General features: G+C 41.1%; 2 protein-coding genes across 2 annotated transcripts in view; one reads left to right on the plus strand and one right to left on the minus strand.

Annotated features, from left to right (window-relative positions):
- Nucleotides 1-11,002, minus strand: part of LOC102307189 (adhesion G-protein coupled receptor V1) — a gene marked incomplete at its 3' end in the record, with an annotated part of 56,937 nt that extends 45,935 nt beyond the window's left edge. Inside the window, 1 exon segment of the mRNA XM_005922606.3 lies at nt 10,543-11,002.
- Nucleotides 11,003-13,407: 2,405 nt separating this feature from the next.
- On the plus strand, nt 13,408-16,002 carry lysmd3 (LysM, putative peptidoglycan-binding, domain containing 3). Its single transcript, XM_005922611.3, has 3 exons — nt 13,408-13,549; nt 14,416-14,691; nt 15,205-16,002. Exons 2-3 carry the CDS (start codon nt 14,425-14,427, stop codon nt 15,895-15,897), a joined length of 960 nt encoding a protein of 319 aa, XP_005922673.1. The 5' UTR covers nt 13,408-13,549; nt 14,416-14,424; the 3' UTR covers nt 15,898-16,002.
- Nucleotides 16,003-16,239: the final 237 nt, after the last annotated feature.

Consider the following 16,239-nt stretch of genomic DNA (forward strand, 5'->3'; position numbering starts at 1 on the left):
CATTTGTTCCATTACTGTTAAATCAATCTGAGTAATTCTCAGTACGGGAGGATGTTTAAATGGAGACCATCGATCAGTCATTATGTCAACTTCAATGGCAGAAATCACTGTAACAGCATTAAAAGTTATCGGCTGATGAATACACTCAGAATAAACTGGTGCAAATTTTATGTTGTGACAAATACAACAAATACTGCACGTTTTAAGCGTTTGTGTTTTGTGTCTGTGTGCGCGGGGGTGTTGCATATATCACACACATGCCAGGAAGGGAGAGATGGCTGGAAAATCCATCAAAAAGGGATTTAAAGCTGGTGGGTCACAAAGCTGGACAGTGGGGAACAGAGAGTAAGGCTAAGGGGGAACAGAGGTGAGTGTGTTGCTGGACAAAGAGGGGCCCGGGTTGAATAAATCCTCTTATTTGCCGTGCTCTCGTTCCTGGGGTTGGAAACCAATTGAATTACTGACCGAAAGTTTGAGTAAAACACCATAAACCTTATTGGTTGTATCATCTCACTGAAATTGACTTGTAAGTGTGTGTGTGTCTGTGTGTGTGCAATTGTATCCACTTGCCTGCCTAATTAAGTTATATGAGACAGTAAAGTCACCAAATGTCTAGTTTGGTCTGGCCACAGGTTGTAAACTTTGTAGAAAATCTTCAAAGTGTTATTGTAGAGAATGCAACATACCGTAGTCAGTCTCAGTCTTCCAATGTTATATTGCTTTCAGTTCTCAAATAGTCTGAGATCCCACATCTTTGCTCAATCGTTATGTACCAAAACCTCATTTCCAACCTTCCCAATGATTGCCTCACATTATTTAAACCATCATTTTTGATGGATGTTAGCAAGCATCCAACCCTCTACCCTCCTAGCAACCCCACGTCAAAACAGAGGGCAGCCCTTTCACATCCACTGACCCAGATGCCGCACTTCCTTCAAAGGGCCTAATACAAAGCAGATGCTGTGTGGATGGCACAGGTCTGTTCTATAAGCAGCAGGGCAGTTTTTGTGCTGGCATCATGCATTGTGCCAATTCTGACCCCAGGGGTTTAAGGGGCCCCTAGGATCTGTCTGTCACAGCTAAAGGCGGCATGGAGTGCCTGGCGCAGACCTTTGACATTGATAAGACTGGGAGTCACAGTTCATGTAGAGAGGTGCGCAGAGACACAGTTTCTTTCTTGCAAACACACACACACACACACACACACACACACACACACACACACACACACACACACACACACACACACACACACACAAACCAGTTTTCATATATTGATGTATTTGGCAGAGCAGCCTAAGTCAGCATGCATCCATAAAGCTTGGTCTGAAAGCTCAGATAGCTAACTGGGTGACAGTCCAGGACACGGGAGAGAAAACACACTGTCCATCACAAATATCTTGGACCCAAATCTGAAAAGATGACAGCTGACCTGAGGGCTCTTAAATCTGACAGATAAAGCCACAGAAAGCCCCACAACTAAAGAGGCTGTACAATGTGAACATCCAAATTTGCTTTTATTGACTTACCCCATGATCCTGACTACGGTCTACTCACTTACTTTCCTTCCTACTGCATTACATTACTTCCTGGAACACAAACTGCACCTAGTAAATAGGTAGCACTGCAGTATGTAGTGTTTTCTAAATAGTAATGCACAATTTTGCACTAATAAGCTAAAGTAAAAAATTAACCTTTGGCCTGGAACAATGCAGAATAATTCTTTAAAAAAAATAAAACTTCCTAAACCTGTTGTTCACTGTAATCATTTCTGAGCAGTGCATAATACTTCCAGATTATGTTTACATAAGCAGGCTTTGCCAGGAAAGTATCTCAGTATGCGGACATTGAGCTACAACATTGCTTAGCACTCAAAAGTTAAGCTCAGATCAAAGGCAAATGGAACAACACACATATGCTCTACTGTATACGGGGCATGAGTTCACTATCCAATCACTCAGTATTCACTCATCTCATAAGTTCATTTTTCATGGAGACAAACTTTGTTTTAGTTATCACAGTAATGCATACATCATCACCTGATACCCAAATAAACACGCTCAAACATAAAAAGCACCATGATGAATCACAGCTACAATATCTGTGATAGGAAGTGGTATTCTGGCCCCAACACCTCTCAGCCCTTCTTGCAAAAAAACCAAAAGGAAAACTGGTGGCAACCTGGTGTTAGGAGCCCAGTTCGTAAAAAACTGTTACATCGGATCATTTGCAGTCACACACATACACACACACACTGACTGATCTATTGGATATCCCTATCAGAGGTGCTGAGGAGGTGTCTGGTTGCAGGGCTGCTCCTGGGGTCAGAGCTTGTTGCTGATATCTCTAGAGTTTCTCCTGACAGTGGCCTCAGCGTTGTAATCTTTAACATCAATTATTCATTATAAGCCTAAGACTTTACAGCGGTAGTAAGCGTGACAGTGCAAGATTCACCGTGTGTCAGCTGCAGTAAGTCAGGTGACTGAGTTAAAGAAATAAATGCTGTCAAATATTATGTCAAATGACTTCTGTTTGCAATGGTTTATTAGGGCAGTGCAGATTAGTTGGGCTCCAAAATATTCCTTCCCTTGGACCCTACAGGCACGCGTTCAGGAGGTGGAGGGGTTGAACCAGCAGGCAGCAGTGAGGGTCAGATAGGACATTCTGGAGCTGAAACAAACAGCCAAATTTGGAGGGTGTGTTTGATATCTGACACAAGGTACATGAAGCTTGCAGGCTTCAACTCAAGTAGTTTTTCAGTGTTCTTACAGACTCTAATGTTTGACAGTGACTGAGTTAAATTTTTCTCTTCTGTTCATATATGGGAAATTTGTCTTTTTCGACTTATCAAAGACAGCATCTGTCAACCCTTTTCGCTACTGGAAGCTTAGTAAAGAAAAAATCCTAGCCTCTGAAACCACAATCAAGCGCTCTGCTTTTCCTCTCATCATTTAGAGGAGACTACTTAGTACTGCAAGTTGTAAAAGTGGAAAGCAATACCCTTACTTCCTTTTTGGTTGAGGATATTGTGGGATAACAGTCTGTAGAGTTTTAATCAAGGGCTTTCCCATGCAGCATCCCTGCCCCGAGGCTTCCCTGAGCCTGAGACGCCCATGGTGACATGGTGAAGGCTATGTGGTTGTATATATATATATATATATATGCCTGCTCACTAAACGCACACATGGATACACACACATAAGCTAACACAAAGCCGTCTAGAGATTTCTGACACAAGGAGGCCTGTGGTAGGATCTCATTCATCAATCTTACAGCTCGGGTTGGTGATCTGGAGTCAGTCTGGCCACAAAAAGAAACTGCTCTGTCATTAACATCAACTAATATAACAGTGTTCCTGGAATGCTTGTGTGTCTGCTCAGTAAAAATTCACACTAAAGACAGACCACGCAAATAGAGCGAATAAATGATACTAATCAAGATAAACAGATAAAGTAAACAGCGACAAACAGACAGATGGTTTGGCAGAAAAAGAGGCATACCATAAGAGCTGATATTAAGCCTTTATGTGTACTGCTCTTTATTTATAGCCTGCTAAACCAACCATTCAGTGTTGTAAACACTGGAAAGTGGAAGTGCCCTGTGGACAGATTGAGCAATTTATTATTCAGAGGTTATGCAAAATACGAGCAACTCATAATTTAAGCTTTAATAAGCAGAGTTGGGTTAAAAATGAGCTGCCAAAATTCATATAAGGCTACCACATTTAACACAAAATTAAACAAACCAAAAACAGAATAAAAAACCTATTAATAATATCACCATTTAATTTAATTCATATGCATAAGCAGGATATTCCTTTTAATAGAGTAGCTGCTGTAAAATGCTAGTTTGCATTTGTTATGTATTTAGCCCCAAACCATAGAGTCTCCTCTGATCTGTTTATTGGTTTGGTCTCTGTTGGAGTTGTTCTCCACACTAAGTGATGCCACCAGGCCAGTGTGTGTCGGGCCGAATGTCAGAAACCACCCACCGTCCATTCTCAGCCCAGTGTAGCCGCGGCTGTCATTCCCGGTCAACTCACAAGCCCATAATTGCACTTCACATGTACTTTCTACATGTATTTTTAGATCAGTGAATGTTCTCGCCATACGGAGAGGTTGGGGTGAGGAAATTAAGAAACTTAATAAGCGAGTAGAGTTAAAACATACATCATTAAATCTAACAAAAACTCGGCATTACTCACTGGGCTTATTTTGGAGGGCTCTACGCAAAAGAAAAAAAGAATCCTATTTATTTGAAGGGGGAAAAACAGAAAACTTAAAATTAGTCCAACAAGAATGGAGAAAGTGTTTTTTGTGAAGTCAGGATGGGCTGATTTGCAACAAAATTATGCCATTCCACATTAGAGGACTTAGAAAACTGTTCAATGAATACTTTTCTAAAGAACAAAAATGCATGAGGTCAGCCCTCCAGCTATTGTCAGACGATACTTTTCAAACCAGGCATTTCTCCTTCAGGGGCAAGAGACTGCCAATCAAGTGCATTTTGCTGTGAAAAAGGAAACACAGAGAGGGAGAAATCTCCTGAGGTATTGTCCATATGGCCGTGGTCGGCTGCTCTTAAGTGGAGCCAATGGCATCTTGCGTCCCCAACCAAAAACAAGAGATTTTTCTTCTTCTTAGTGTGAAGGAAAGGATATAGAAAAAAAGAAAGTGGTTCCAATTGAGTAGGGACCAGTGCGCGAGCAGTTTAGTGGGCTTTCCAGTTTGAGCATTGGCTGACTGATTAGCCTGTATGACAGACAGTGCTGGAGGCAGACAGAAAAACACTTTCAGAGGATTAAACAAGGTTGCGCTCTCCATAGCTTCACAGACCAAAGGGCCAAATTAGAAAGGGTATTACTTCCTTGCATGTAACCGGTTGGGCCTGGATGAAATGCTAATTGCATTTCAAAAGAGTTCACAAAACAGAGAGGCAACCCAGAACGGGGGTGTATTTTCATTGGAGAAGAAGCGGGACTTTACGATTCACTGACCAGCACACAATTTTAAGGAGCAAGGCTTTTGTTCACTCATGCTCCTTTTTGTGTTCTATGTGCATTTCTGACATTGCCACAGTTCTCTATTTTTTTTGTTTCTCCCACTTTTTGGCATGCTAGCCTCCTCTCCTGCAGAATCCAAATCTTCCCATTCAGACTCCCTTCTATTCTCCCAGCTCTCCTCTATCACTTTTAAATAAGGACACACACACTATACACGTCCTTACTACAGTAGGTGTGGGACAGCCCCTTTTTCAGGCTGTTGTAGCCTCTTGAAAACTAAGGGCCAGACGGTGAGGCTGAAGCAAATTCCTGAACGACTCGGGTCAAGAAATTTCATTTATTAGAGAAAAATACCAAAACCAGTAAAAATAAATGGTGATCATGGCTCAAATGAAGCTGTTAATCAACTTTGTTGTGATTCAAAACAACCAACGTATTATGCAATAGTGAATTTGAGACGGTGCACGTGTTCATGTTTGTGGGTCCTGTCCAGTGTCCATACAACAAAACATGACAATTTTCTGGCTTTTTTAAAAACCTTTTTTTAAACATATACCCAGACAATGAGAGAAAGTGGATGTGCACATCTTTTTACATAAAGAAACACACCCACCACATTCTCGGGCACGCTTGGATCAACCACACAAACATACGAGGAATTCCTCTGACTTGATGAACAGCGGCGCAATGAGAGCAGTGAGAGATAAACAAAGAAGGAAAGTTTGTGCAAATGAAATGTAAAATGATGGGTCTTACACAGAAACTAGGGGGTTAGTGGATAAATAAAGAAAAAAAACTCTATGGAACCACCACACTTGAAGGATGTTCATTCAAAAAAAAAAAGGGGGACTTCATTAATGAAAAGCAACACTGTGTATCAAGCTAGCATGGATACTGTTTGACAGATTAAAGCGTGCCATGTACCAAATCTGTTTTCTATTGACAGAATGAGACAAGTGTCCAAAATGTGTGCATGTGTATCTCTCTTAGTCTTTTATTTCACACACAAGTCTGCTTATTTTCCTCAGGCAGTCATTGTTATGTTTCACTGGAATGACACCAGACTAAAGTCCCAGCATAATCTCCTTGGCCAGTGCAGACCTGTAATTCATAACTAAACATCGCCTTCAACCAAACGCAGTCTTTGATCACTTCCCTGTAGCCCGCTGTAACCTTGTTTTCTTCTGTTTAGGTGGTAATGCTGGTTTTAGTTTCACTTTTCTGTATGTAAATCCCATTTCATTCAGCCCATTTCAGGTATATGACAAACAAACATGTTTCTCCCCATTTGCTTTTCATCAGCTTACTTGTGCATTTTCAAGACATACAGTATTGCTTTGAGTTTTCTCTCCTGATGCTGTGACATCTTCCATCTACTAGTATATTTTCCTTTTATAATGTTCCCATACTTTTTAGACATTTTAGACACGGGTGACTGGGAACAGCCAACATTATTTTGCATAATTTCTTTGTCAGATTGATCTGGAAAAAATGTCATTAATCTTAAAAACAACTGACCTGTTTTACATGAATTTCACGAAGCCAGAATCTTCAGCAATCAAACAAAAGTAGTTTTTATATCATATCTGTGGTCTGTGTATGTGCCTCAAAGTAAAAAACTTAAGAGCGGTGATGCCAAACGTTTTTCCAGGAGTTGTAGATGTAAAACATTGGTGACCTACTTCGATAGGTTTGTTTTATATGGACAGGACACTGCTTTACTGAAGCTCATTATTTTTCACGCTCTTTCAGACTCAGACACACGTAACACAAGTAAAGTCATTAGAAAGGAGAAATGATGGTTACAAAAAAGAAACAGTATAAGGTTAGATATCCATGATGTCCTTCCAGCCAAATGTGAGGCTGTGACCTGCACCACGGGCGGAGGGCACCACAGGATGCTTTCCACATGGCTCCACGTGGATTTTAACATGTGTGGATTTATCGCCAGACAAAGGGATCCAGGTGGGGTCTTCATGTTTAAAAGAATGGAATCAATAATGAACAACCAAAGATGTAATCATCAAATAAATCTGTGGAGCTTTGGAATAACACATTATTCGATGACTGGTGAAAAGAAAATGTTTTCAGTACTCTTTAAAACGCCATTTAACTTGTACAAAGTCTAGCCAAGCTAATGTGAAACAAAGGACACAGCCTTCCAGAATGTTCTTGTACTTTTCCCTATGTTTTGATATCTGAGGAAATTTTGCTGTGCACAGATTTTCCATGCTGTTTGCTAGATAAAAAGAAACAGACCAGCTTGAACTTGCAAGGACAGAAATGTAGCTAAAATTGAATGTAGTGTAAATACTACAAAACGAAACTGATATTTTGTATTGATAATTCTGTAACATTTTAGAAGAACTGGTCATGCATCAGAGTTAGAACAGCAGGTAGTAAAGGCTCTGAAATCTATCTGATTTACCACCAAAAAGGTCAGGTTCAAGTTTAGTCCTGGAATGGAGATGGTCAACAGATGAACAAGTACAAGGTCTCCTTTTCGCTCCTAGAGAAGACACTATAACAATAACTCTAAAAGTACAAGTGTGTGTGTGTGTGTGTGTCTGTGTGTATGTAATGAGCTTGTGGTTGTGAAATGTGATGTAGAGGTCACAGCTGAGAGCTCACGGCAGTGACCGTACTAGAATCCTCTCACTGGGAACAATATGTGGTTGGTTAGGCCCGCTAAAGAGACCTCAGGATTGCTGGACATCACTGAAAGGCCACCGCTTTCCTGTGTCTTTGCTCCAAAGACAACAGCTACTAAACCATGATCCTGTTTCCCGTGTGTAAGCACCAACTGTCAAATTACTTTTTAGAAACAAAGTACAAAACAGTAAAACAGAGAGAGAACATTTCAAGACAATTATTCATGGCTCGAATTCGTCAGTTTAGAAAATCTTAAGCTTGCTTCACCAGACCAGGCAATGAAGTATTAGACATAATGATCAACGTTCAGATAAAAAGCAGGGCGACATTTGAAGTTAGCATAGCTCCAGTCTCACTTGTTGCTGAGGAGCCAGAAGGAGCATGCTGAATGTTAATTAGACAAAAGGACATACAACAAGATCTCAACATCAAATATGAACGGTACAGATTACTTTATTTACTTTTTTTAATCAAATACTGTCCTGCATTTTATGTTCTCTGTACCTTTTCAATGTCTCCTAAGGGAGATGAAAATCCTATTAAAACGATCTTCCCAACGCAGCCTTGTTTCCCCACAGTGTCAGCTGTTGTGTAATCAATATGAAACACACTGGAATAATATCAAAAACTGAAAGAGTTCAATTTGAAAAAACTCCTGCTTGAGGACATTCACCCCAAAGGGTCAGAAATTGTCCCTATTCATTACTGTAATCCAGTCACTATACACAAAACAGAAAAAGCTTAAATCCAAAAAGTCATGTCTTTGATTGTTAGTGGAAACATTGTTAAATTGAGCTGCATGTCTTTTGGATATTTTCGATACTAAAGGTATGGAGAAACCTTTCGCATTTTAGCTTTAAATTTACCCAAAAACATTTATTCTAACAACTGTTTTAGGAATTTGTTTTCATGTTTCACACCAGATCCTTGCATAACGCCAAGTTCAATGTGAAGAATAAGACGTGATCATTTCAAAGTCGGTGCCCTTTCAAGGTGATGAAATGACAACCTGACCATAAAACAATAGTTTTAACTTATACTGACTGAATCCACTCTTTTTCTTTACAGATTTCTTTATTATCCTGTGTTTTTACCATGCAAAAAGATGGTTTAGTAAAGCACAAAACTGTGGATGAAAACAAAATAACTTTTTTTATACTGTCTGCTTATAAAAGCAAACAACAAGATCACAGGCATCTGTTCACAGATAGTAGCCTTCACGTCATGCATTGTTCTAATTAAACTTCACAAATTTCATTCAATCAAAGAGAGATAGATAAAAGATGTGCTTCACATATCTTGTGAAGCAAGTGATTCAATGGGGGGTGTGTGGGGGTGGGGGTAGCCTGTTGCATGGTGCCTTCATCCACTCTTTCGCTCTATCCCCACACACTAAAACGAGAGTACCTCTCATCCCCACAAAATATCGGTCTCATCCTTTCTGCATCGTGCGACAGTCCAACACCTTTCATCAATGAATAGTCTGTTTATGGCACTGCCCCCCTTTGTACCGTGCAGCCATTAGGGAGGTGAGACAGAAGGAAAGAGAGGCGAGCAGTAAAACAGTTTCCGCCCAGTGAATCACATTCAGCCCCTTGCACAGGCGAATGGGGGCTGACCCCTGCCAGGCAATGACATAAACACCGACAAACAAAGGACCTGACCTCTGAGCAAGTGAGGATCTTAGAGAACCCCAATCTGCAAAAACAAACTCACTCTGACATATGACTTTCTAATGATGAGAATGGAGAGAGGAGGTTAAAAACAATAAAACTGTGAACCCCCTGTCAACTTCTGCTTTTTTGTAAAAAAGAGGGAAAAAATTGATTAAATCATTTTACTAATTTCTACAAAGATTTACAGAAGAAACAGCTGATGGAGAGCAGGTGTAGACGCTGAATGGATACAGAAACAGCTCCCCACCCTTCCTCCCCAGTGAGAAAAAAGGATTTAACTCTGCTGGCCACACCACAGAGGAGGCAACAAAAGAGATTTGCAAAGGACGCACGAAGATGACATCATGTCAAATCAATTAGAGATCAGGAGGAGATGTTCAATTATTTAAGGTCTGCAAACCCCACCCTACGAAATGGTGTAAATTATGGAGCCATCTGCGTAAAATAACCCCCAAAAAAGAAGCAGTATCACAATGGGGCTAAAGGCGCCGCTCGTTTCTTTAACAGTAGCAGCACATGTGCGCAACTCAAAGTATGCCAAGATTACTTATGGCCCGAGTAAGCCTATAGATTAGTCAGTCTATGAGAAGGTCCCCCGGCTCACCATGTGTGGCAGTTGTTGTTTTATTTCAGTGGGAGAGCGAAAACCCACACAAAGCGGAGTAATCACACTGGAGATCCTGGATGTAACCATGGAAGCGTTTGTCTCCGTCCTCAATGGGCTACTCGGCCATTCATCTACTGATTGCGCTGAATCAATATTTAAGCTTTTCAATTTTATTAGCTGCACCGAGGGGTATTTTTGGCACAGGGCAAAAAGAAATTAGCAGCGGCCAACCACTTTTAATCGTTTTCTTATAGTCTTACACAATGCGTCTGCTTGAGCTGTCTGGCATAATTGATGAGGGGTATCGCTACTCATTTGTTTCCTTTATCCTTCCCACTATTAATCCACCGCTGACTCTAGCGGCTGGAGGAACCAGTCATTTCTCACTGGCTTACTGAGAAATAAATCCAAGACGGCTGCATTGTCCTGACAGACTGTAATACAAGAGTGTCACGAAACCACATCGGACGCATCTTCAGCTCTTTGTGAAATGAATCTTGTAAAGTTTTGCTGGTCGCCACTCATCCTCGTTCTTAACTCACAAATCACACTGACAGACAGAAAAATCTTAGTAAAAGCACACAACACGAATCGTGTTAACTTACCTGACACCGTGCTTGACCTCTCAGTCCAAAATATTGTGCTCTATAATGTTTATTTCTGTGGATAACATCAGTGTGCGCTCCGAAGATCTTCGGCTCCACGTCTTCTCAAACAGCAGCCGGTAACTGCATCGTTTCGTGTTATCTGACACCGAACCTTCCACTCGGCAGCTTTTAGCTCTCCGTGAACAACGTGGGTGGAAGCGCGTCTGTCATGTAACGGGACTGGAGCTGGCTGAAATAGCCGAGACGGACACAGCTCTGTGAGACCTGCTCCTCTCTACACACAACTCCGGGCTCCTGCGGCCATGTGGCAGCTGTAGCTGTTGTTACTGTACAAACACGGCCTGCTGTCCGAGCAGAAAGCTTACTTTACAGCTACTCCGAGACTCGAGCTCGTCTCCCGGTCGCTGCTAATGAGACAAGATGTTTTAATCCCATTTGTCTCTGAAGGGCGCACACTACCGTGCACACGCTGTGCTGGCCGACAGCTCCACCTTGTGAGCTGAGCAGGCATGGAGAGCCGCTCTCCTCTTCGCTGTCGTCTGCCACATATACTCTCCACAAACTTTGCAAATTAGCACCTGAGGAATTTCATTTACAGCTGGTCCCAGTTCACACAATTTTATACAATAATATATACAGTACTGTGCAAAAGTCTTGAGCTACACCTCGTTTTTTAAAATTTATGCGCTTTATTCTGGTTAACTTAGGTATTTTTATTTAGTTCATTTATTTATTTTCTCAGTAGCAAACCAAACCCAATTTCATTGCACTATGTGTAATGATAATAGAAACCATTCATTCATTGCTATACATTACTAATTATTTTAAGTACTCTTGAGCAATAGTTCTTCAGCTTTTCTAAAGTTTTTCTCTGGGCATTGGCTGCTTTTCCACCCATTTTCAGCCCGGTCCTTGTACATTGTCCATGTTCTCGGAATTATATTTGATAAGCCATTTAATACTGATTTATGAATCATTCAAGGTTAAAACAGGCAACTAACTCAAATGAGCAAGCAGTGTTGTCTTTACACGTAACGGATAAAAATAAATACATCAAATTCTATCTTTAGCCAATATTTGAGGAAAATGAACAAGTGGCAAGGCTAAAAAAAATTATCTACAGCAGATGAACAGTATCTGAAAATCATATCCTTTAGAAATAGACAAATAAATCCAGCAAAGACGTCACATAGGACATTCGAGATGGATCTGGCCCGTAGATTGATCCATCTTCTGTTTACTAAAGCCTCATCAGAAATGGTCTGTGGAAAAGGTGGCTGTCAAGAAGTCATGAGGAAGGAAAACAAGGAGAAAAGGCTGAGGTATGCCAAATTACACAAGAACGAGACTGAAAATCAGTGGCAACAGGTCTTGCGGAGTGATTACTCCAAACATTTTGGTTCGGATTTTTGGTTCAAATCATTTTCAGTGTGTACAGAGTCCAGCCATCTGTAAAACACAGTGGAGGCTCTGTCATTATTTTTGAGCTGCATTTAAGCCACATGGTGTTGGGGAACTTGGCAAAGTTTATGGAGTTATGAACTGCTGTCAGAATTTGAGGCACCATGAAACACAGAAAGAGTGCGGAAAGAGTGTTTCTGGCACCGGCTTTATTTTTTTAGTGTGACGATTATACCAAACACACTTCCCATGCAGTAAACTCACACCCGGAACAGAAAAAACACAGAAAACATCCAAAGAAGAGCTTTGAATGTCTTTCAAGAATCTTAGAGAACTATTCCTGGAGCCTACTTTAAGAAATTACAAGAAAGCTTGTCTAAGAGAGTCCAGGCTATGTTGAAGAAATGTTGAAGAAATGTGGTCATACCAAATATTGACTTTCAGACTTATTAGAATTGTGCAATTTTTTTCTTTTTCTTTATGCGTAGTCTCTTAGACTATTTTTTAGCTATACTGTATATCCCAGGGTCAGCAGTGGTAACCAACGGACACGTAATTCAGAATATAAATAATACAGTTTACTCTGTATTTAAGTAGAGTAAACTATATTAACTATATCCTGTTCATAGTGACAGAGGTTAAGACCAAACGGAATCTATCTGGCTTAAGGTTAATCTAGCTGTTTACACACACGTTTGGCAGGGTTTAGCCCCCATAAAGGCTCGGTGTTCACAGCCAACAGTACACTGTTGTACTTTTATAAACAAGGACTATCCAACTCCAAGTTCAGAAAAAGAACAATATGAACTTGAGTGATACCAAAAACTCTCAAAATACACCAAAAGACAACAAGAGGCCAGGACAAGCAACAGTGACACAGAGCAGCCAAAAAAGTTCTTTGTCAAGGTCTATCCAAGACCAAGTTGAGAAAATGGATGTTACGACCTCGAGCGATACCAAAAGCTCTGAAATCACACTGAAATACAACAAGAGGCCAGGACAAGCACCAGTGACACAGAGCAGCCAAAAAAGTTGGACGCCAAGCACTATCCGACTCCTAGTTAAGAAAATGAACAATATGACCTTGAGTGAAACCTCTGAAAACACACCAAACACACCAAAAGACAACAAGAGGCCAGAAGCAGTAGTGACACAGGGCGTCCAAAAAAGTCCCTGAGCCAGGACTATCCAACTCCCAGGTCAGAAAACAAACGATACGGCCTCTCTTACTGCTCTGTTTATTTCTTTAAATGAACACTTGTACTTTTTTGTCATAGAAGAATAAGAATATTAATATGAATATGAACACCAAGGCGTTTCCAGGCCAGCCAAGAGAAACCCGTTCTCACTCCCGACACGCACACGCAGTTTTACTTGACGCTGGGCGCCACCTCGCGGCAAAAAAATAAAGGTTGCGCTGCGGTCGCGTGTGGTAGCGTCATTACGTAAATATTGTGTTGACGTGGCGTGAGCGGTAGCAGTTCAATAGCGGTTAGCAGGCACGTAACAAACAGACTACAGGGAGAGACCACGGAGAATCCAGTGGAAGTATGGACAGTAGAAAGAACAATTGAGGGATCGGGATTCACTTTATCAGGCAAAGGTAGTTGTAAACGATTTCCTAAAGACATTTTAATCAACTGCTGATCAACGGGACACAAAGCTCATTAGCGGTGGCGATATAATAAATGTGGACTCCAGTTAGCACTAGCCTAGTCCGTGGATATGGGTCGCTTCTTGTTGGAGAGGACCTGGAAAGTCTGTTTAAGACAGTTGTTTAATGGCTTAAAGAAAGTGTTTCTTAACTTACGCAGTTATTTCTGAAATATAATCGTCCCACACCTCACCGTTGTTTTACGAGAAAAGCGAGAGTGTAGCAGCATTGTGCTGTTCGTAGACAACAACGTAGCTAAATAGTTGCTAACCTTAAATTTTAGCCACCATATCACTTTACGAGCTTGGTTAGTTAATCGCATGCTTGCGTACTTGAATAAGAAGATGATTGCTGGTGTGCCCGTTGTTTAAACCATTCAGCACTAGATGCTGCTTACATAGCACTCGTTGTCTGGCCTTACATTGGTTCAAAAATAGACGGCTTCTTGTTTAAACTGATAACATAGTATTGCCTTGCAGTTATTTCACAATTGTGATATGGTGGACCTTTATCTGATCTGACTGAGCCTTTTTGAGAGCTGACTAGCCTGATCATATAGCATGATCATAGTGGTATAGGTTGAGACTAAAACATTCAGTGTAATCAGTCTTATCTGTCAGATCATAGCAGGATTGATGTGTTTTCTGTATATACAGCCAAAATGTTAATGCCTATTCTGTTGAACTACAGTAGCACATGTTAAGTAAGTTGGATAGCCCATAGATTTTAAGATGCACACTCTAATAAGTTTTTTTTTTCTTGATTCAGTCTATCAGCCTGTGCTCTGAGCCATTGTTTCTTTCTGCCTAAAACAGTGAAGAAAAATGTCCAGCAGAAGCCAGCACTATGGATTCCAGTCAGCCACCATGGTGCAGCCTGCCAATGGCGGGCATGCCTATCTGTTCGGAAACAACAGCTCAGAAAATGATATGTCAGAAGAGGATGGGGAAAGCTATGAGCTTCGGCCTCGTGGCAGAGAGAGACTCCGGAGGAGCACCTCTAAAGAGAGAATGGATGACATTATCTATTTGACCAGAGATATCCAGGAGGGAGACACTCTGAACAGCATCGCCCTACAGTACCATTGCTCAGTATGTGTTTACTTAGATTTGTGTGTTTGTCTTACCTCTCCTTTGCAGCATGGACTGAAATCCTCATTTGTTTGTTTTTGTATACCTGCACTTTTCTCTTTATGTGGGAAACGTACAGAAACATGCTTTGTTGCTTTATATGTCTAGGAAAGCAGGTGAGTTGTAGGTAGGTAAGCTGCTGTTGCTCACTTTATTTTATGATGATAGTGGTTATTAATTTCTGAAATTGAAACTGCTTGCTAAACAAAGAATTGGAAGCAACCTAACACCTTCAGATTGAAACATTGTAGTTTTCACTACAATGTTTCAAAATGATTTCTTATTATATGTAAAGCAGCACTTTTTTAGAAAAGATATGTGAGATTGACAAACATCTGTGGAAAGTTTATTATAATCAGTGTTTTTTATATATGCATGTAAAGAGTTCAAGTACAGGTTTAACAGACAGCAAATTGTAAGTGGCTTATTAATTACTTATAATTTTTTTAATTTTTTTCCCCCTGTGAATCCCAGGTGGCGGACATCAAGCGTGCCAACAACCTTTTGACAGAGCAGGACTTTTTTGCCCTGCGTTCAGTTAAGATTCCTGTGAGGCGCTTTAGTGTCCTCACTGAGACTCATAACGCTGCTACTCTCAAATCTGCCTCGCCCACAGGCACTAGACACCCGCCTCAGGTCTCGCACATTACTTCTCTCCCTTCTGAATCCTCCATGGACTCCTGTTCTTCCACTGACAGCGTGGAAGGATTCCTGATGGAGAAGGACAAGGACATTGAGCGGCTGGTGAAATCCACAGGACCATCTCGGAGCGGCCTCAGTGAGGTTGTGTCCTCTTTAACGCAGCAGCAGCCATTACTAGGAGAAGCTGGATATAAACCAGTACAGAGGAAGGATCCTTATTATGGGGCAGACTGGGGCATGGGATGGTGGACTGCTGTGGCAATCATGCTTTTTGTCGGCATTGTCACACCCATCTTTTATCTGTTGTACTATGAAGTTCTTGTGAAAGCTGACGTTAGCCATCATGGTATGCCTACACAAACTCAGAAAGGCTTCTCTCATGAGTCTCAACAAGGCAACGGTTCGATCGGGAGTAAAGACATTCCTGGAGATGCTCAACATAGGCTTGCAGTTAATGGAACTCAGCAGGGACAGGTTGCGGAAAAAGCAGGAGACGGTGGAGATAGAGAAAATGAGAAAACATAGCATAGCACCTAAAATGTGTCGCTAACTCGGAGAACTAATAGAACTATCCTGATGTTCCCATTTACAGATAACTTTTAAAACATCACTCTAATCCATCTGGCTGAACTATACAGGAGACAATAACTTTGGAGGATTGAAAGATTAAGTTGTGGCCACAATCATAACTTGCGTCTCTCCATTTGCATACAGTTGACAGACTGAATGTGGGTCCAACTCTTTGCAAGATTTACGTCTGGTTTGATAGACCAATGCTGTGCTGCTTCAACCTTTTTAAAAGTGACTGTATTTGATAGTTGGTCTGAGTGTCTCCTGTAAACTCGAGATGGTGTCTTTGCAGTCAGC

This window comes from Haplochromis burtoni, unplaced genomic scaffold (genome assembly GCF_018398535.1).
Source record: "Haplochromis burtoni strain Fernald_Lab_line unplaced genomic scaffold, NCSU_Asbu1 Contig_62, whole genome shotgun sequence".
Taxonomy (NCBI): Eukaryota; Metazoa; Chordata; class Actinopteri; order Cichliformes; family Cichlidae; genus Haplochromis; species Haplochromis burtoni.